The 23,144-nt window shown below is 43.2% G+C and overlaps 1 protein-coding gene across 1 annotated transcript in view; it reads right to left on the reverse strand.

The window, feature by feature from the left end:
- The window catches only part of parp8 (poly(ADP-ribose) polymerase family member 8), a 398,103-nt gene that overhangs the window by 184,254 nt on the left and 190,705 nt on the right, over positions 1–23,144 (reverse strand). The window contains exons 4-6 of the mRNA XM_033030967.1: positions 17,997–18,086; positions 14,507–14,577; positions 1,726–1,803 (exon numbers count right to left, since the gene is read on the reverse strand). Of these exons, the coding sequence (XP_032886858.1) occupies positions 1,726–1,803; positions 14,507–14,577; positions 17,997–18,086 (239 nt within the window). The remainder of the gene's footprint in view (positions 1–1,725; positions 1,804–14,506; positions 14,578–17,996; positions 18,087–23,144) is intronic.

Raw genomic sequence — 23,144 nt, forward strand, 5'->3', positions numbered from 1 at the left:
TAACTCTGATATTCACTACTTTTAAATGATAAAGTAAGAAAACATTTATCCCATTTTCAGGTCACAGAGCAATCCATCATTCCCATTCCTTCACTTATTTCCCTGTGATGCATTCTCTCACATACAGTATCCATTAACCTCCCAAATTCACCCACACTAGGGGCATTTGACAGTGGCCAATTAACCTTCAAGCACATAATTGGGATGTGTGGGGAACTGGATCATCTTGGGGAAAACAAACTTTTTACTCAACACAAGTATTGTAATATTATAAAGTGTCATTTCAATTGTTTCAATCGTTCATATCCTAGATAGCATCTTCCATTATTAACTCAATCCAAAACATTTCAATTAATCACGGTGTTTGAGACAACACATGGAAGCACCACTGATCAACTAATCAAGTTAACTTCACAAACGCAGCAGATGATATAAACCAGAACAGGATTATCAGCTACATGATTGATCGTGTTCTTATCATCAGGGACACTGCCACAGGAACTGTGTTAAACCTTTGGGAATTGTTTACCAGTGTGTGGCGAGTGTTTTAAAAAAAAACCCCGACAGATAGTGAGTGGCTTTTTCCTCAGCATGTTTAAATGTAAACACACATACATTAAACGCATCAGACATCCACGGAAGAAAATAGACGACAAATTTCTCTGTCAGTAATCGGCAAGCACATTAAGGTGTTGGAGACTTCGACTTTAACCATCCAAGATGTCAAGATGATTATTTTCTTTTATTTTCCATATATAGGATACTTGCTCCATTTCAGAATGAATCAGAATCAGAATGCCGTTTATTGTCATTTGAACATAAGTTCAAACAAAATTAAGTTTCTGCAGTCATAACAACAAACAACAACAAAAAAACCCCACACAATCAACACAATTCCACACAAACATCCATCACAGTGAATCCCCAAACACCTCCCCACTATGATGGAAGGCAAAAGTCATCTCTTCCCTGTTCTTATTCTTCTCCCACAGTCAAGCAGTCAAACTGCTGCATCGAGCTGATCGAGGCTCTTGATGTTAGATGTTGGAGCCTCCCGGCGGGCGATGGTAAGTTCCGCGGCCGTTTAAGCCGTGCCGGGCAATGTAAGGCCCCGCTCCGGGTCGATTTAAACCCCTCGATTCGGGTGGGCGTAGTTTGCCATTGCCGGAGCTCCAAAAAGTGATCTCCCACCAGGGACCCGCGAGCTCCCGATGTTACCACAGGGCCTGCAGCCGGAGCCTCCGAAGCTCCAGTCAGGTCGCAGCCGCGCGCTACCACAGCGCTCTGCACTCCGAAGTCAGCCAGCTTCACGATGATGAGTCCGCAGGCTCTGCGACTGGAGCCCCAGGTCGATTCCGGTTGGAGGCCACTGGCTCCACGATGTTAGTCCCTACGACAACGGAGACTCAACAAGGAAAAAGTCGGGTCCCCGTACAGGGAAGAGATTAAAAAGTCCCCCTTCCCCCCCCCCCCCCCACATATACACAGATAAAAATAATATAAAAACTAAAACCAAGATATCCACTTAACAGACAAAAAGAAAAAAAAAAGACAGACGGACTGCAGAGGCTGCTGCCGCGGTATATGATGATATATCATATAATAAACAGTATCCATATTAAAGATAACATTCAAAAATCCATATCTACATGGGGATAATATTGGATATTTCATAACTCTGGAAATCGAAGCCATCAACTAATAGAAAACTAAAAACTTACTCACCTGGCCTACATAATAAAATTCTTCTGAATCATTGTCCCCTTCGGAATCCTCTTCTATTGTGCAAGTATGCCTGGTCTCCTGTGCACAAACAAAACCAATAATGTTACTAAAATGAGAAACATATAGCTCTTTTTCACAAACTACATAAACTAAATCATAAAGATGGGATTGCTCTGGTGCCATCCATTGGAGTTGCAGTGATCATACGGGAAGAAATAACATACCATTGACACTCTCATCAAAATTCTGCCTTATTTTGGACTATACACAAGTTCAATGTTATAACCAAATCTAACTGAATGTGTGCGGTAGAAAATAGCTGCAGTTACAATATAGCGAAGTACCACATGAAATTTGGAACAACAAAGATATTACTGTGAAAATAAGAATACATGCCTAGCGAGGATGTGTTCTCAGTCCCTTTCTATACTCCCGTGACTGTGCAGCCAAATTCTGTTCTAACACCATCTACAAGTTTGCAAATGGCACCATAGCTGGGGGCTGGAACTTGAATAATGATGGCAAGGAGGACAAGAAGGAAATAGAGAACATAGTGACATGGTGGCCTGACAGCAACTTCTCCCTCAACATCAACAAAGCAAAGGAGCTTGTTATTGACTTCAGGAGCATGGTGGAATAGATACCCCAATCAGCGTCAATGATACCAAAGTGGAAATTGTTGACAGCTTCAAGTTTCTTGATGTAAATATTACCAACAATCTGTCCGGAACTAATCACATAGAAGCTTCAGCCCCAAAATCACCCAAAGCCTCTACTTCCTCAGGAGACAAGCGAAGTTTGGCATGTCCCAAACTCACGCAGTAGCACCATAGAAAGCATGCTACTGGGCTGTATCACAGTTTGGTTTGGGCACAGCTCTTTGCAAGACCACAAGAAATAGAAGAGATGTCGATGTAGCCCAGTCTACTGGATGTAGCCCAGTCTATCATACACTATCCACCATCGAGTCCATCTCCACTTCATGCTACATCGGGAGATCAGCTTCTTTTCTGCTCTCCCATCGGGCAGAAGGCACAAAACCTCGAAAGCACATACGACTCAGGAACAGCAGAAGAGGTTTACTAGAATGCAGCCTGGATTAGAAGTTATTAGTTATGTTAGTAGTTATAAGGAGAGTTTAATTACAGGTGGATTGTTTTCTCTGGAACATCAGACCTGATAGAAGTATATAAAATTATGAGAGGCATAGTTAGGATGGACACATAACCTTTTCCAGAGTGGAAATGGCAAAAACTTGAGGGCATTATTTCAAGGTTAGAGGGGTATAGTTCAGAGGATATGTGCAGGGAAAGTTTATGATACAGAGAATGAAATGCTGTCAGAGACGATAATGGCGGTAGATACAATAGTGACAATTAAGAGGCATCGAAAAGAGTTTCAGATAGGCAAGTGGATATGCAAGGAATGGAGGGATATGAATCATGTGCAGACAGATACTAGTTTACTTGGCATCATCATGGACATTATGGGCCGAAGGGCTTGTTTCTCTGCTACACTGCTCGATGTTCTACTATATGTTGACCTCTGTTGTTAGACTATTGAATAGTCCCTCCTATATTTTAGGGATAGTCTTGATCTTCCCATTTCCTATTTCAAACAACTTTAATGTTATAATGCTGCACAATATATTCTGCACTCTGGTATTTTTCTCTGTTATAAGGTATTTTCCCTCATAACAGGGACCCGTTACAATTGTGTATGGCTTGATTGTACTCACATATAGATTGATTTGATTTTATTACATAGAATAGAATAGAATGCTATTTATTGTCATTCAAACCTAGGTTTGAACGAAATGTCATTTCTACAGTTTTTTTACATTACAAAACAATCCAAGACCCACACTTAACACAGTTTAACATCCATCACAGTGAGTCTCCAACATCTCCTCACTGTGATGGAAGGCAAAGTCTTTATCTCTTCCCTTTGTTCCTTCTCCCGTGGTCCAGCAGTCCAACTGCAGTGTCGAGGCGAACTGGGGCTCCGATGTTAAAGCTCCCGGCGGGCGATGGTAAATCCTGAGGCCGTTTAAGCCACGCCGGGTGATGTTAGGCCCCGGCTCCATGTCCTTAAACCCGCGCTTCCAGCGGGAGAAGTCGCCGTTGCGGAGCTCGGAAAAGCGATCTCCCACCAGGGACCTGCGAGCTCCTGATGTTCCCGTCCACCGGGTCTGCGGCGTGCCTCCGAACTCCAAAAGTCGGGTCGCAGCCGCACGCCACCACAGCTCTTCCCGCTCCGAAGTTGGCCAGCTCTGCGATCTTAGTTCCGCAGGCTCTGCAACTGGAGCCCTCAGGTTAGTCCCGGCCGAATGTCACCGCCGGCTCCACGATGTTAGGCCCTACGACATCTGAGACCCGACAGGGAATAGTCGGGTCCCCGCACAGGGAAGAGATTTAAACGGTTTCCCCCACAGCCCCCCCCCACCACCCCCCACATATACACAGCTAAAAAAATAATAAAAACTAACTCAAAGACATACATTTAACAAGACAAAAATTAAAAAGACAGACGACTGTAGTCGAGCCGCTGCCGTTAGGCGCTGCCACTCCCACATGGCGCGTAAACAAAAGATTCTCACTGTAAATCAGTACATTGGACAATCGTAAACCAATGCCTATTTAAGGGGTTCTCAGTTGTATCTGAGCAATATGTCTCCTTTGTCAGTGAAAATTGAGAATCATTTCTTAAATCAGGTTGTTTTACTCAGAACACTTGCTATTTTTAGTAGACAAAAATGCTGGAGAAACTGAGCGGTTGAGACAGTATTTATGGAGAACAGGAGTAGGCGACGTTTCGGGTCGAGACCCTTCTTCAGACTGATGTCGGGGGCGGGGGGGCAGGGGGGCGGGAAAAAGAAAGGAAGAGGCGGAGACAGAAGGCTATGTGGGAGAGCTGGGAAGGGGGAGGGGAAGGAGGGAGAAAGCAAGAATGGGAGGGGGAGTTGAAGTACTGGGCAACCGGGAGATCAGGTTGGTTAATGCGAACCGAGTGGAGGTGTTGGGCGAAGCGATCGCCGAGCCTATGCTTGGTCTCGCCGATGTAGAGAAGGTGACACCTACGACAGCGGATGCAGTAGATGAGGTTGGAGGAGGTGCAGGTGAACCTCTGCCTCACCTGGAAAGACTATTTGAGTCCTTCGATGGAGTCAAGTGGGGAGGTAAAGCGACAAGTGTAGCATTTCTTGTGGTTGCAAGGGAAAGTACCAGAGGAGGCGATGGTCTGGGTGGGAAGGGACGAATTGACCAGGGAGTTACGGAGGGAGCGGTCTCTATGGAAAGCAAAAAGGGGAGACGATGGAACGATGTGGCTAGTAGTAGGATCTCGCTGGAGGTGGCGAAAATGTCAGAGGATTATATGTTGTATGCGCCGGCAGATGGGGTAGAAGGCGAGGACAAGGGGGACTATGTCCTTGTTACGAGTGGGGGGGATGGGGAGTGAGAGTAGAGCTGCGGGATATAGAGGAGATCTTGGTGAGAGCCTCATTTATAATAGAAGAGGGCCTAAAGAATGAGGACATCTCCGATGCCCTGGTCTGAAACACCTCATCCTGGTTGCAGATGCTGTGGAGATGGAGGAATTGGGAGTAGGGGATAGAGTCCTTACAGGAAGCAGGTTAGGAAGAAGTGTAGTCAAGATAGCTGTGGGAATCAGTGGGTTTGTAGTAGATGTTGGTCAGTAATCTGTTACCTGCAATGGAGATGGTTAGATCAAGGAACGTTAGGGAGATGTCGGAAATGGTCCATATGAATTTGAGTGCCGGATGGAAATTGATGGTGAAATGGATGAAGTCAGTGAGTTCTGCAGGTAGCCCCAATGCAGTCGTCAATGTAGCAGAGGTAGAGTTTGGGAATAGGGCCACGGTACGCCTTGAACTGGGATTGTTCGACATACCCTACAAAGAGGCAGGCATAGCTGGGGCTCATGCGCGTGTCCATAGCTACGCCTTGGATTTGGAGGAAATGGGAGGAGTCAAAGGAAAAGTTGTTAAGGGTGAGGACCAGGAGGAGGGGGTGCTTTGGAGACGGGAGAAGGGGTCATCACTGGTGGGTGAGGACTCCTTCCCATAGAAAAAAGCTTGGATGCTGAGGCAATGGAAGAAGAGCCCCACATCATGGCAGGAGCGGAACTCATTGAGGTGGGGACAGAGGGGAACAAAGGTGAGGCCTCTGCTGAGGACAGACCATTCGGTATCCGAGAGGGGGAGGTCAGGGGGTGATGGTGAACACATGGCAAGGATGGGGGTTAGGGTCAGAGGAAGGCAGGTAAGTAGAAGGGGGCCAAGGTGAGCAGGTGAGTAGATGGGGGCTGAGGTGATGTTGGATGGGGTGGTGGTGGGTGGTCAGGGAGAAGGGGCGTATGAGGACTACGGTGTGGGTGGGGAGTAGCGGGGATCACCTGGTTCAAGGGGGAAGGGGGGGGGCAGTGGAAACCCCACTGAGGTTCCCTGTAGGGGAGGGGAGAGCTTTAGGACCCGGTGAAGTCGAACCACGTGGAGTGAGATTCTGCAGGGTGGAGACTTCAGGCCCAGTGCTGAGCCTGGGACTCAGGTAAGGCGATGGCTGCGGCCCGCTGGTAGGCGGTGGAGTGGCTCGGGCCGGCAGAGTCGCTGGTGGAGGCCCGCGGGGAGTGGAGTCTGGATCAGCGGGAGAAGCGTCAGACGATCCAGTCAGCCGATGGCCGGGGAGGCGGTGATAGTCACCGTTTCCGGTAAGGCCGCTGTATTCGGCGGTGTCAGTGAGGCCGCTGTGTTCGCCGGTTGGTGAGGCAGCGAGGGTCGGCGGTCCCGGAAAGGTCTGACCTTTCTGTCCTGGGCCTCCTCCATGGCCAGAGTGAGGCCCAGCGCAAATTGGAGGAACAACACCTCATATTTCGCTTGGTAGTTTACACCTCAGCGGTAGGAACATTGACCTCTAATTTGAGGTAGTCCTTGCTTTCTCCCTCCTTCCCCTCCCCCTCCCCAGATTTTCCACATAGCCTACTGTCTCCGCCTCTTCCTTTCTTTTTCCCCACACACTGAGAAACTCAGTGTGTTTTTTGTCTACTTTCGATTTTTCCAGCATCTGCAGTTCCTTCTTAAACAACGACTATTTTTAAACATTAAAACCAGTAGGTTGGGTTCAGGCAGGAAATTAAAAGGTCAAGACCTAAACACAAGCACAACACCCTTTGATCACTCTATTCTGTTGCAATTAGGTCAGTATGGGGGCAGATAACCAATTTGAGAAAAAAAAAGATAGGACTTAAATATTTAAAAAATAAAGAGACATTTTTATGTATCATATAATTTCCTCTGAATAGTATTAGGCCAGTGCAATTGTGAAACAGGCGACAGTTGAAATCTGTACGCAACCTTTATTCTTGCACTAAACGTTATTCGCGTTATTCCCTTTATTGTGGTCGAGAAGCTTGTGTGGTCCTGAGATCCTGAGAGTGATGCTACACTCTGCTGATACACTGGCCACTGACCACTGGAGCTATGCTCCTGGTAGGGCCACCCATGGTGGTAAGGTCAATGGTAATGTCCCTGACAAAGAGCAATCCAACCAAGACCTCAACAGTGGAACAGGCGGAGGATGATGGCTGACTTTAGTGGAGCGTCACAATGACTGGGAAGGCGGATGCAGGCTGCAGCAGAAAAGGGTCCCCGGTCGTCTTGGACTCCATATCACTGGATCCTGACCCAGATCTATCAAGGATCGTGTGGTGGCTGTCTGTGCAGCCAGTCTCCCCATGTTAAACAAAGTCACGTACAGCCGTCCTCCATGAGAGGACAGCAATACTCGCTTCGAGTGATCGCCGATGATGAAGACACTATGGATGGCTTGATTGTAATTAGTTATTGTCTTGCCACTGACTGGTTAGCATGCAACAAAAGCTTTTCACTGTACCGTAAACTAAACTAAACTCAAACTGAAATCAAAAGGTAGAGGAGGCTGAGGTAAACTGAACTTTTTAAAAACATTTTCCCTGTTGGCCACACAGTGCAAGAGTGCTCATCCACAGGGACACCTTGAAATACTTCCAAACAAAAAGAATGCAACCATTGAAAATTATATCGTCAGTTCACTTAACCAGTGAAGGTTAATACGTTCAAGGAATTCCATTAGATGAAAATTAAATGTAAGTAATTTCAGGCCAGGTAGGTTCAAGAATAATAACAAAATATTTTTGGTGTGGTGACAATTTTAAATGGATCAATAGTATCCTTCAAAAATATTTTAGTTTGTATGTTTATATATATTCATGTTCAAAAGTGATAGGAGCAGATTAGGCCAGTCGGCCAATCAAGTCTACTCCACCATTCAATCATGGCTGGTCTACTGTATCTCTCCCTCTTAACACCATTCTCCCGCCTTGTCCCCATAACCCCTGACACCAATACTAATCAATATTGGCATCATATACTGGACAGGGATTGGCAAATATTAGTGGGTCAGGGTGATATTTCGTAGGGGGGTTCAAGTTAACTGATGGTCAGTTTGAAATTGGTCATTGGGCTCAGAGGGTAATTGATAGTTAAGGAGGGAATGGATATTTAAAATGTCTGGGAATTTATTGAGTGTGGAAGAAGTTGGTGTATGTAAGGTGTAGGATCTTGAGATGATTATCAGCACAGGTTGCCAATCGGTCAGTGGCCAGTGTATCAGCAGAGTGCAGCTCTACTTGGGAGAGGTTGCTAACATGGTGTGAGATGTTGGAGAGGGTTGCTCAAGGGAAAACACAGGCAGACCCCCTTTAAGTCACACATAGGAGCTTTATTTGTGCGGTGAAATACTGCAACTACAGTCTACTATCCAAGGTAGGGGAATCAACAACCAAGGTCAGAGGAGAAAGGGGGGATGTTGTTGTATCTGCTTCAACTAGCAGCTCATTCTATAATCTGCTTCCTCTGGCAGCTCATTCTATAAACTCACCACCATCTGAGTGAAAAGGTTGCCCCCAGGTAAGTAGGACCACTTACCCGGCGCTCTGCTATTCCCCGACACCGCACTGGTAGTAAAGCCACGGAAGAGGTGTCCGACCGGTGGCTTCGACTTGTCGGACGGGGACGTCTCTCCACCCGCACGGGGGGAAAGACAGCTGCCTGAAAAGACCTGTTCCCCGCTTGACTCCACGGAGGAGCGTTCCATCTGGGGGGGGCAGCAACAAGGCGGTAGGACCGCTTACCGGGCGCTCCGCTATTCCCCGACACCGCGTCCGAGCCCAGCCCGCTAGTGCCTGAGCAGCGGGCTGGAAGTAAAGCCACGGAAGAGGCGTCCGGCCGGTGGCTTCCGACTTGTCGGACGGGGACGTCTCTCCACCCGCCCGGGGGAGAGACAGCCTCTTGAGCCGCTTGGAGCGGCTCCTGGAGCAGGAGCTCCAGCGAGACGCACTTCGTGAGGGGCGCTCTCGTAGGGGGAGTTCAGGCACTCCCTCTACAGTGCCTTCTGCACTGTCCATTGCTTCCTCCTTACCCGAGGGTAGCTTTGGTGACCAGGACTGGGCTGGTCAAGAAGAGGGGGCGATGGCTGAAGATCTCGGGAGTATGCAAGGGGTGCAGGAACAGGAAGAGCTGCTAGGTGTGGTGGACCGCTACGTGGCAACCCCACGTGCAGGAGGCCGTTAAAGGCCAAACCAGATGGCCAGCATTAACCACCTGTCCAACAGGCCCCTACAGGAGAGGTGGTCAATAAGGCTTTAGAAAACTGCAGCGGATCCTCAGGCTCCTGATGTCAGCCATCACATCGTTTGCTCGTTCCGTGGACAAATACGGAGATGACCACAATCTTCGTAAACAAATCATAAAACCTGCCATAAAATCCTAAATTTGCGGGGTTGTGCATACCCCAGCCACTGAGCCAGACCCACTGCTCTTTGGCAAAAACCTCACAAAGCATATGAAGGATATGGAAGAGGCTTTAAAAAACTTTCGGTCAGGCCCGGGACGAGCAAACCAAAAACAATAATTCCTAAGCAGCAGCACCCCATCGCGTCCATCAGTCGACGTCTACCATATGGGACTGGTGTAAAGCTCGGGGTCCGCATTCTATCCCCGGAAGTCTTCTTTAGACCAGGGCCCATAGCGAACCCCATGGAAAATGCGCCACCCCCCAACATCACCGCCACGTCAAACGACGTGCAAGACTCGTTGGACCGGCAGGAAACAGAACAATACCCATAACCATGGAGGTAGGTGGGTCTGGTTCCTACCAGCATATAGAAAATAGGGGCTTAATACTAACAGGGGGGAGATTACACCTGTTTTAAGAAGCACGGGAGTCTATCACGAGTGATCAATATACACTCAATGGCATTAGTGGATATAAAATACAATTCATACTAGAAAAATTGCCACCAGTTCAACATTCACCCCAGAGGGTATTTCCCCTCTCCGTTAGAGAAACGAGAGGGACAAGCTGAACTGGTGAGACTAATTACAAAGGGTATCATGGGAAAACATGAACCCTTGGAATTCGTATCAAATATATTCACTAAACCCAAAAAAGATGGTGTATGTCGCATCATCATTGACTTAACTTCACTAAATATGTTTGTTAAGTATATACATTTCAAAATGGAAACGGTTGTTACTGCCAAACAACTAATTTCCAAAGGATACTTCATGGCAAACATTGATCTTAAAGATGTTTACTATTTAGTACCATTCACAAGGATCATCGCAGATACCTGAAATTTACCTGGATGGGGCAGCTATGGCAGTTTAAAGCGTTACCCAATGGGTTCACATCAGCCATAGATTATTCACCAAGATACCAACACCAGCTCTGACAATATTCAGAAGACAAAAACATATTGTCATGGCATATCTTGATGATATCTTAAATAATAGGCAAGACCATGGAATTGACTATGTTAGCTGTATCAGCTACCAAACAGTTATTCGAAACCCTGGGATTGTCTTACATCCAGATAAATCTAAGTTGAAGCCATTCACTATCATGGACTTCTTGGGCTTCACAATTAATTCAGTCTACGTGACTGTAACATTGCCAAGAGACAAAATAGTTGAATTGGCACAATCATGCAACAATTTAATGATTCGGACCTTTGCACTGTCAAAACATACAAAGAGCAAAGGTACAGGCACCAAAACGACACACAGGTCTTTATGATCGTGTCATAAAGTTACCCACTGAAGCAATATCAGAACTACAGTGGTGGGCAAAAAACATTTGGCATAGTTTTCAGCCCTATTATCATCACTAACCCTACGTTAGTTATCCAAACAGATGCCAGTGCTCAAGGCTGGGGAGCAACTAACTCTATATACAGCACAATTAGTAGATGGACTAACCCAGAGTCATCGTTACCACTTACACTGGGCATTAATTATCTAGAGATGTTGGGTGACTTTTATGGTTTAAAAGCATATGCACAAATATGCATCACTTGCATGTACGGTTACAAATAGATACTACTACGGTGGTGGCCTACATTAACCATATGGACGGCATAAAATCGGTATCATGCGACAAGTTGGTCAACACAATTTGGCAATGATGTGTCGAAAGACATATTTGGCTATCAGCAACTTACCTGCCAGGTAAGCTAAATACAGTGGCAGACACCAGGTCACATAAATGTAATGACAACATCGAATGGATGTTAAACCCCCAAAAATTTGCAAAAGTTATCAAACAATATGGCACGCCAGATATCGATTTATTTGCATCAAGGCTAAATCACCAGGTACCTATGTATGTTGCTTGGGAACCAGACCCTGAGGCAGCAGCGGTAGATGCGTTCGCGCTGGATTGGGGAAATTCTTCTTCTATGCATTTCCTCCCTTCCGCCTCATCAGTTGGGGACTACGTACAATACAAATGGACTCTGCTTCAGGTATTTTGATAGTACCCGACTGGCCTACGCAGCCATGGTTCCCAATACTCCATGACATGGTTGTTGAAACTCCGATGGTATTCCCCAGTGACCCAGAGTTATTAACACCCAGTGTCGGGCACAAGCCACCCGTGCCATGAACAAATCAAACTACTGGGTTGCAGATTCTGCACAAACCACTTCTGGGGCTGGGATTATCAGAACAAACCGTCGACACCATGTCAGCATCCCTCCAAACATCCACTAAAACAGCACTTGTCCAGCATCAAAAAATGGGAGAAGTACTGCTTGGATACAGGGACCACCTACTCAACCGCTACAGTTACCAACGTACTGGAATTCCTGGCGAACCTTCACCACGATGAAGGACTCAGCTACAGAGCCATCAACACAGCTAGAAGTGTTCTGCCTGTCTATTTAAAACCAGCTCTAGGACAACAGGCCATGGGGTCCCACCCGCTGGTGGTCAAACTAATGAAGGGTATTTACAACTCTAACCCCCTAGACCAAGGTACACCCATACATGGGATGTCAGTGTGGTCCTGACATACCTCAGGGGATAGCCACCAGCCAGATCCCTCAACCTGGAAAAATCTATGCTCAAAACACTCATGTTGATGGCACTTGTATCTGCACAGAGGGTCCAGTCACTACACCTATTGCGACTGGACAGCATGCTCACAGCTCCAGACCAGATCTCTGTCAATATTCAGTGACTGATCAAACAGAGCAGACCAGGAACACCTAATCCAGTCGTGGTATTCCGGGCTTACCCACCAGAACAACGGTTATGTGCCATGACCCACCTACTATCCTACATAGACACAACCAAAATATTCGAGGGAGATGAAAAGCCTTGTGGGTCAGTCATAAAAAACCTTATGGTCGGGTAACGAGCCAAACCATTTCGAAATGGCTCAAGCAGGTGCTAAAAGCTGCTGGGATAAACACTAACATGTACACATTTTATTCCACCAGGGCAGCATCCACGTCGACGGCTAAAAGAATGGACGTGCCTATAGACCACATCCTGGCTACAGCAGGATGGTCGGAGGAAAGATCGTTCAGAAATGTTATAATAAGCCGTTGGCAAAACCTGTTTTATTTGCAGGAAAGATTTTACAGACTGCAAATATTTAATTTAACCCCGGGGAGCAATTTAATTTCTTTGTTGTTATTGTTAAAAAATACCATTGTGTTTTTCTACAAACAGATTCATTGGTTGATTACGATAACACACTTCCTCCCTCAAGGACTTCGGCAGTGCGTGAAGTAATAACTGTTACACGGTTTGAAATCACAGAGCTTTGAAGTCTTCACGTAGTCACTCACGTGACTCCGAAGTAAAATAGTAAGATTAAACGAGAACTTATCAGTTTGAAGTTTGATCTGTATTTTATGAGGAGTTATGATGAGGGATTACGTGCCCTCCGCTCCCACCCTCATTAATATGGGTCAAAATGTTAAACTGATGTCTCCTTTTCTTTACTATGTTTACTTCAATAACTGTGTCTATCTGTGATTCCACACCGCTGCTTTGAAGTATGCCGCGCATGCGTGCTGAGCGGGTTCTTCACGTAATCCCTCATCGTAACTCCTCATAAAATACAGATCAAACTTCAAACTGGTAAGGTACACAAAATTGCTGGGGAAACTCAGCGGGTGCAGCAGCATCTATGGAGCGAAGGAAATAGGCGACGTTTCGGGCCGAAACCCTTCTTCAGACTGAAGAAGTCAGAATGAGTCTGAAGAAGGGTTTCGGCCCGAAACGTCGCCTATTTCCTTCGCTCCATAGATGCTGCTGCACCCGCTGAGTTTCCCCAGCAATTTTGTGTACCTTCGATATTCCAGCATCTGCAGTTCCCTTTTGAACACATTCAAACTGGTAAGTTCTCGTTTAATCTTACTATTATGGATGACTTCCAAGTGTCACCGGTCACACATACACCTATGAAAATTATTGAAATGACCGACAAACAGAAAGTGAACCATTTCGGACATTAGTTTGCACAGCTGGCAGCATCAGGAATGAAAATTATAATATTTGCAGTAAACTCCAATTGCCAATTAATTTTTATTTTCAGTTGTCATTGTATCTCAGGTTGTACAAAAATATGGCACAACACGATTTCATTTCTAAGCACGGTAACTTCCACATTAAATAAAATAATTTAAAAAAAATTGTAATTGGAATGAAAACGCACTGCTGAATAAATCAACGGTTTATTCTATTCTGGACAATTAGTTTCCACATGGATATTGTTGTCAGGCAATCAGTCAAAAAGATGCACTCCATATCAAACCTTTCTTTTGGTCTGTCTAAACAGATTCAATTCATGCTTTAATATTAACAAATAATGCGGAGGAGTAGAATGGGCAGCTGCTGTTTCAATAAATTATGAATCAGGGTTCTCCTAATTGTTAGTTAGCAGATGAAGCAAACTGGTTCAGTTTCAAGCTACACCATGTAATAGCTTGTTTAGTTTTGCGATACAGCACAGAAACAGGCCCTTTGTCCCACCGAGTCCGCGCAGCCCAGTGATCCGCCCCACATTAACACGATCCTTACCACACGAGGGACAATTCACAATTTTACCAAGTCAATTAGTCTACAAACCTAACGTCTTTGAAATGTGGGAGGAAATCGGAGCTTCTGGAGAAAATGCGCACAAGTCACGGGGAAAACGTACAAACTCCGTACATACAAGCATCCGTGGTCAAGATCGAACCTGGGTCTTTAGCGACATAAGGCAGCAACTCTACAGCTGCACAACCGTGCCGCCCTCTTATTATTTCTTATATCTCTTATTATTATTTACAGAGAACGGCATGGTGTGCAAGATAAATATTTAGACTATTTATTTAAATGTTGCAAAAGGTGATAAAAGTGAGTGGATAAATGGAATCAAACTGCTTTTACCTGGCACCTCTCATTGTGCAGTTTGGCTCTGATAGACAGGCAACTCGTGGCATCATTACTGAACCTCAATTCTGAAAAATAAAGGGGAGTTACAGTGTCAAATTTATATTGGAAGTAAAACATATCAGTAGCATTTCTACCCTGCAGCATCTGTCTAACATCAAGTTATTACTGCCTGCTTGGGCCTGCTTGGAATGTGTTTGTTGAAGATATACTATGTAACTGTTCTAATATTGAATTAGTGGCCTTTACATTGAAAAGTGATGAGATGATAGATAATAAATTGTTGAAAATATCCATTCATCTTTCCATTAATATTCCATTGTACTGTCCATGTTGGAGAGGTTTAAAATTCTATATCATCAAACACAGCTGATAGAGAGTCCAATCTTGAAATCCTTCCTCAACTTGAAGAAGTTCCCTCGGGAATATTGCTCTCTAGTTTGGTTGCAATATTCTCAGTCTGAGATAACAAGTACCAAGTGCTCCAAGACAAACCTTATGTCATGTGTATTATTGTACCGTAGGCATAATAGAAACACATTTTTTACAGCTTGCCGTACTGTCTTAACTGAAGAAATTGAAAACTGATAAAGGAAAGTTAGCCCATTGCAGCTGCTTCATGAATGAAAACATACATTTTCTATTCAGTTTATTACTCTCTTCAATGTCTTCACTCCAGTAAATAATTTAAATATCACTGAAATTAGAGAGTTATTCTAACCAATTGAAAGATATCTGGTGTGTGGTAGGCATCATCTTCCAAACTTCACGAGATCTGTGTAGATCTGTACGTGAATTTAGCAATTGCTAACCTAACTTGTCTACATCCAGCCCAATCTTCCCACCCACAGACTTTCAAAGGAAATAACATATCGGTTGTCTGAAGAAGGGTCTTGACCCGAAACGTCATCCATTCCTTCTCTCCAGAGATGCTGCCTGTCCCGCTGAGTTACTCCAACATTTTGTGCCTGCCTTTAACATAGCGGTTGGATAGATGTATATCGATAGACTATAAAGCTGATTTTTCAGGGTGGTAAAATTTACAATTTACTGAAGAACGGGGATAAAATGTTCTCACAATGGTTCAGCACTGGGGATGCTCACCAGATGAATTCATCAGCATTTTTAATTGTGACTAAAATACAGGTGGAAGGCAGCCTTATTCATTTATGCCTCATAAATCCTATATTCTTGAGTATCGACAACATGATTGGAAATTAATAGTACATTAATTACATATTTTACACGACAGAGTTCCAGCACGGAAACAGGCCCGTCGGCCCACTGAGTCTGCACTGACCAGTGATCACCCCGTATGCTTAGCACTGTCCTACACATTGGGGACAATTTACACATTTTCTGCCAAAGCCAATTAACCTAAAACCTATACATCATTGGAGTGTGGGAGGAAACCGGAGCAACCGGAGAAACCACACGCGGTCACAGGGAGAACATACAAACACCATACAAACAGCACCAGCAGTCCGAATCGAACCCAGGTCTCTGGCGCTGCAAGGCAGTAAGTAACTCTATCGCTGTGGTGCCCCACTACCCATTTATGATGGATGTTACTACTTTAACTTTGGAAAAATATTTCATTCTAACATCCGTTAAGTGCTTTTAACATACTTTTTACATATATACTTTTAACTTAAGATTTTCTATGTTATGCAATTCATTTCAGATGCTTTAACATATGAAACAGTTTGATTTTGCCAATAATGGCACATTTATAAAAAGATCACACTCAATCACTCTGAGTGATTCATTAATCTATCCTGATTAGATGGGCTTCAACATTTAGATTTTTTTTAAATTGGAAAATACAAATGATGAAACTTTATTGATTAGCAGTGATGAGTTTTCTTATTTTTGACAATGTTTTTTTTTTTCCTGATGGCACATGGCAAATACCCTGCAGCGACTTTGAATCTCTAGCCTTTCCAGGTTTTGTTACTAAAGGGCCACAAACAAACAAGTACAGAGTTGTGCGGACCACTGGTTGGGGAGGGAGGTAGGGATGGCAAAGGATGGTGAGGTTGAGGAACATTTGCTTGTGACCTCTTGCAAAACAGCCCAAAATATTTTATAAGTCGGTGCCAACTCTAAGCTTTGCCACTGGCGATAGCAAAAACTAATTAAGCAGCTGGTTTGATATTAAAACAACAATAGACCTGAAGTTTCTGTTTCCATTGTTTTATTGTCACTACGAGCCCTTATGTTTGTAGCAGCCAGTCGGAGCCTTCAGCTGCTCTGCCAGATGTTGTTTTGCCTGATTCTCCCTCTGATAGCTGCACACGTGCTCTGGGCTATGCCTTGCATGGCCAAGGGGAGTGCAGCTGAATATAGTTTTCCTCATTTGTGCTGTCACTTTTGGAAGGAGCATCCATGTTTTATATTAAAGCTTTATTATCGACAACAACATTACTCAATTGTTACCTCCTATTTGGTGCAATGCCAACTTTCCAGGATGAAAAAATAAAATAATTTAAAAATAAACTGAAATTCAATAACATTTGAAAGTTAAAGTCAATACTTTAATTCTTAATCTAGAATGGTATCTAATCCCAGATCCACTACATAAACTCATTACTGACTGTTTGTGATCACATCCAACCAGGAGACCCTAGGGTACCTTGGAATTGAGACAGTTTGGTTAGGAGGTCCCTCAGGAATTTTGTAGAGACCCTAGGAATATCAAAGGAATTTGTAGGAGATGGTACCTCAAAAAAGCAGCTAATGACCACTCTGGCCACACACTCATCTCGCTACTACCATTGTGAAGAAGGTACTGAATCCTGAAAACCCTGACCACCAGGTTCAAGAACAGATTCTTCCCGGTAACCATCATGCTTTTAAACATTATGCAACACCAACCTCTATAATTATGGACTTTGTTTCTCATTGCACCATAGTCCAGCTTTTGCACTATTATGGTTACTTAATGTAATGGTTATTAATTTATAGTATTTTTGATTATATATTATCTGTGTGTTATTACATTTATGGACCTATTATATGTTGCTGTCAGTAAGAATTGAAGTGTTCCATTGTCAGTATATATGGTAATTAAACATTCTTAAATTTAAATTCTTGCTATTCATCCCTGAATCGCGGCATACAAATCATTTCCCAACTTCCTCCCTATGCCACAGGCCATAACCAATGGCCAATGATATAGACATTCTTTGACTCACTGCAAAACATCTTGTTAAAACATTTTTTTATGGGGAAAACTTTACTTTCCTTCATTGGTCATGCATTTGTCCAATTTCTTATCAAATTAGACTATTTTGTCCATCCTTTTTTTCAAATTGAACAGCTAGGGTAGGAGAGCCAGCATGGAAACAGGCCATTCGGCCCAACAAGTCCACCCTAACCATTCGGTACTCATCTGCATCAATCCCATTTTGCAGCCTTCTTCTTAAATGTAAATGTTGGTAACATTTGGCAATGACAAAACCTTGCCTAACTTCCAGGCTCTTACCTGTTGCTATTCTTTGGAAAATTACTGGAATGGGATCCCTTGTGACTAGCACATCATCATCATTCTCTGAATTTGACACATATGTATTATCTGGAAGGGAAGGAAAACCAACACAAATCAAATTTTATTATTAGTTCCTTATCTTTCTACATAATTTATAGTTTACATTCAAAAAACAGCAGAGTTGCACCAGAATGTTTATCAATCAATCAATCAACATTTATTGTCATCTTGCAAAGCAACAGTTGTACAGTGCTAAATGAGAAGACGTTTCCCAGGGAATACCGGAGCATCGCACATGAAACTTAAAACATTTCACACATAATAACAGTAAAAACAATCCAGTCCCTGATGAAACAGTATAAACAGTTAAAAGCAGGTAAAACAGCAACATTAAAATACAGTAAAAACAATCATTAAAATGTCCAGGGCAGCTGATTTGAGTGGCCAGTGCCTGAGTTATTAAAATGTCAGTGCAAAGCTGCAGAATCAGGTGATTGTGAGTACAGAGTGACTGTTTAGCAGCCTCACAGCCTGTGGCTGGAAGCTGTTTAGCAGTCTGGTAGTCCGGGCTTTGATGCTACGGTATCTCTTGCCTGATGGCAGGAGATCCAGGTGTATGTGGAGGGGGTGCAGTTTGTCCTTAGCTATTCTCAGAGCTTTTTTCAGACAGCGGCTCTGTAACAGTTCTTGCCCTGAAAAGCAGTGGTACTTCATTCACATTCCCCCAAGCTCTTTTTTGACCATCTGTCCTCAGGAAGGTATAGAGCGATCTTTCCCTCTCTTTCTTTTAACTGCTGGGCAGTATTTCTGACGTATTCTGATATATTAATTTCTGGAATTTACCTCTGGAATCACAGACCACATCTACATTCCCATATTTAAGATGATACACACAGGGACAGAATACATGCAAAAGTTAGGCATCAGCTATTCCTTTAGTAATGTATTGTAAGAAAGAGGTGCAGTGATTAGCTCTTCCCTTCTTTAGGGAAATCCAGCCTTTAAATAAAAGTAAAATGTAGCTCAAATTAATATGGGTCTCTCAATAAACACAGGTAATAGAACTTTCAATAAATATAGTCATTCATATTAGAGAGTAGGTTTTCAACATTGAATTAACTCTATAAATTGAGTGACGGATTCATGATTGAAAAATATTTCCTTGCAGTGATATTGAGTTTGTAGATTTGATTGGCAGATGATGAGCCAGACTTTGCCTTTTGTAAAAGCATAAAATCATTAAGTGAATGATATATAGCAATTGGCAAATGAACAAATGGTGGATTTTGGGCAGAGGATCACAGAAAGATATAATCCAAACAAGATCCAATAAAAGTCAGAATAACTGATCAACCAGTAAGACGACTTCACTCCAAGAACGACTTCCAAGAGTCTTTGGCAACATCTCCTCCATAGAGTTGTGAAAGCAAAGATCACTAGACCTTTGAGTACAGGTAGTTGTGCTACAATGCCATTGTCATTTTCCTATGAAATCTCATGTTATAGAACATTATATTATCTAATAAGTATGTCAATTGGGAAAAGGAGTTGAGAGCTAGAGAATTTCAGGCTTGCAATTAAAAAAATTGTTTTCCCCTGCAGGATTTTCAAATTTTAAGGTCTTTTCAATACCAATGAGTTTATTCTCGTTACGGCATGTTAGAAATGCTAAAGGCTGTACGTTACATTATTTAACAGAAAATCATTGCACAGTGTCATCGGAAGCCATTGCCTGTCAATTTTAATGGCCACCTGTGGTGAAATTGACAGAATGTTTTCTTAAGAGACAATGATGTCTGATTACTGTGGGGAGACTCATGGAAACAGTTTTCTTTAAGCCCCAATGCTTATTCATCCCCGAATTCAGACTTTTTCTGCTTGTCAATTTTAGAAGTAAGAAGTTCTACAGTTCCCGATCAAAATTGCGTAATAACCAATTCGGCCCGGATAATACGTAGTATTTCACAATACATCATTTTCATTATATCCTATTCACTGTATGGAAGCATGTATTTCAACAGAACTAGCTATATTAAGAGAGTGAAGACATTTGACGAAAAAGTGTAGCAAGGTTTAGGCATAGAAAATGTGCCACTGTCTTATTGAGTCGTAAAGTCAGCTTGAAAGACTGAGTTACCTACCCTGCACCAATATGTTATATAACTACAGGAAATGCTCATGAGACATGAGAATCTTTATTGCCTGTCATTTAGTGGTCAGGATTTACATTATGTAATTCATGAAGATAAAGTAATTACAGCTGGCTTATTGTGCAGCAGGATATATCCTGCGTAAACAAGAGAATGTTTAAGCTGCTTTACAGAGTGACAAATTACAAGGCTGGGAATAGAGTGAACACAATACATTTTACACTGTAATGAAACACAGAGTGTTCAACATCTTCCAATTGCTGTAAATCACTTGTTTGCTCTTTTTGCAACATGTAGAATCTTTTATATTTGAAATATGTGTGCTAGCAATTTAAAAACAGCCTCAGTAGATTGATATACCAAAAGTCTCATTACGTTTCTTTTCATGCCTGACAAATAAAATTAGATAATCCAAGAACAGCAGGAATGTCAGATAAATGTGTCAGTCTCTACTTAAAAGACTGAACACTCAAAAAGTGTTCTGATTCTTATATCAGCAGATTCCTCGCAGTGGCTTCTGTCATCTTCTTTCTGGTTAGTAGGATGACTTATGTGCTGGGAAACGAAAGATCATGCTTCTAAAGATGCCATCCAATAAAATAAAGTGTACTCGTAACAGTTTATTTCCTTGTCTTCGAAAACACTATTGCCCTTTAATACACACTTTCCACAGTACAATCTTGGATGTGATTTTCCGTTGGAAACTGCAGCATAATAATCAGCTCAACAGTACACAGAATAATGAAACTAGACCAGAACTGTTGCTGGCGAGAATGAAAAGCTGGATGTTACAAACTGGTACTGAGCAATTATTATGATTTTCAATATATTTTCCCCAGTGGGCATATCTATAGCCCACATATTCACATGAAAATGGTTTTGTATTTGCTACCTGACAGTTATGTAATTCAAATCAATATTTTCTAATGCTTCTCATTTTCACATTGCCAAATGTTTACCAAGGACACTTCAAATGAGCTAAAGTAAAAGTAGCAGTTCCATTCTAACACAATGTGAATGGCAATCTATAATTACTTTTTAAAAGAGTGTTACTTATAACTGCCACTGCAGTTGGCTGATGGGGCTGCACATGCTGAATAAATGGATGAAATCATGTTTCCATGCCTCAACTTGCATGACTTCTGCCAAACTAGATTTGTGTCTTGATTAGTTTTTTATTTTTTGTTTTAGAGATACAGCGCGGAAACAGGCCCTTCAGCCCACCTAGTCTGCTCCAACCCAGAGATCCCCGCACAGTAACACTATTCTACACACACTAGGGACAATTTTGCACATACACCAAGCCAATTAATCAACATACCTGCACGTCTTTGGAGTGTGGGAGGAAACTGAAGATCTCAGAGAAAACCCACGCGGTCACGGGGGAAACATACAAACTCCATACAGACAACACCCATAGTCGGGATCGAACCCACGTCTCCGGCATTGCAAGTACTGTAAGGCAGCAACTCTACCACTGCGCCACCATGGCCACCCCAACCGTGGCCGATTGATATTACCAATCACACAAATTGAAGCAGCTTGAGTGATCAGGCAGTGAAGAAATCGAAAGGCATGTTGGCTTTCATAACGAGAGGAGGTGAGTATAGGAGCAAGGAGGTCCTTCTGCAGTTGTATAGGGCCCTAGTGAGACCACACCTGGAGTATTATGTGCAGTTTTGGTCCCCTAATTTGAGGAAGGATATTCTTGCTATTGAGGGAGTGCAGCGTAGGTTTACAAGGTTAATTCCTGGGATGGCGGGACTGTCATATGCTGAGAGAATGGAGCAGCTGGGCTTCTATACTCTGGAATTTAGAAGGATGAGAGGGTATCTTATTGAAACAATTCAGATTATTAAGGGTTTAGACACACTAGAGGCAGGAAACTTGTTCCCAATGTTGGTGGAGTCCAGAACCAGGGGCCACAGTTTAAGAATAAGGGATAAGCCATTTAGAACGGAGACAAGGAAACACTTTTTCACACAGAGCGTTGTGAGGCTGTGGAATTCTCTGCCTCAGAGGGCGGTAGAGGCCGGTTTTCTGGATACTTTGTAGAGAGAGCTAGATAGGGCTCTTACAGGTAGCGGAGTCAGGGGACATGGGAAGAAGGAAGGAATGGGGAACTGATTGGGGATGATCAGCCATGATCACATTGAATGGCGGTGCTGGCTCGAAGGGCCGAATGGCCTACTCCTGCACCTATTGTCTATTGACTCACTAAGAAGATTATTGGCATCATGTTGATGTGCTACACAAAAAGGTGTAATCTGTGACCATTCTTGCTGACAGTGATTTTATTTTCTCTGGACACAAATTTCTCCAAAGGAACCAGACAGTGAATAGAACCAAACTGAAACAGAGCATCAAATAATAGTCAGATTAATAACGTTATTAACAAATTATTTTGCGATATATCTTCAGGTTATTATGTGCATTGTGTCCTGCCGTAGAATCATATTACAGACTTGTAAACCAGCACCTTATTTTGTTTTCCAATCTTGAAGTGGTATCAATGACTTAATTTTGGAATGTGCTGGCAGGGGAGACAGTGGATGCAAATACAATCACAATGTTTAAGAGGCATTTAGACAGGTGCATGAACAGGTAGGAAGTGGAGGAATATAGACCATGTGCAAGAAGATGGGATTAGTTTAATTTGGCATCATGTTCAGCGTAAACACAGTGGGCTGAAGGGCCTGAGCCTTGCGGTACTTACTGTTCTATTTTCTAATGAATAATCCAATAAATTATTTAATGCTCTCATTACGTCAGCCTGTAACGCAACCCAGGAAATAAGAGGAAATACTACCGAGACATTTACTAGTGCTAAACTTAAAAGCATAAGAGTGGTGAGTGCAATTCCAGGGATGGTGGTGCAGGCATATTTGATAGTTGCATTTAAGACGCTTGCAGACTTGCACATAGACACGGAGGGATAAGGATCATGTGCAGGCTGGGAAGATTAGTTTAACTTGGCATCATGTTCAGCACAGAC

The sequence above is a fragment of the Amblyraja radiata genome, chromosome 1 (genome assembly GCF_010909765.2).
Source record: "Amblyraja radiata isolate CabotCenter1 chromosome 1, sAmbRad1.1.pri, whole genome shotgun sequence".
Lineage (NCBI taxonomy): Eukaryota > Metazoa > Chordata > Chondrichthyes > Rajiformes > Rajidae > Amblyraja > Amblyraja radiata.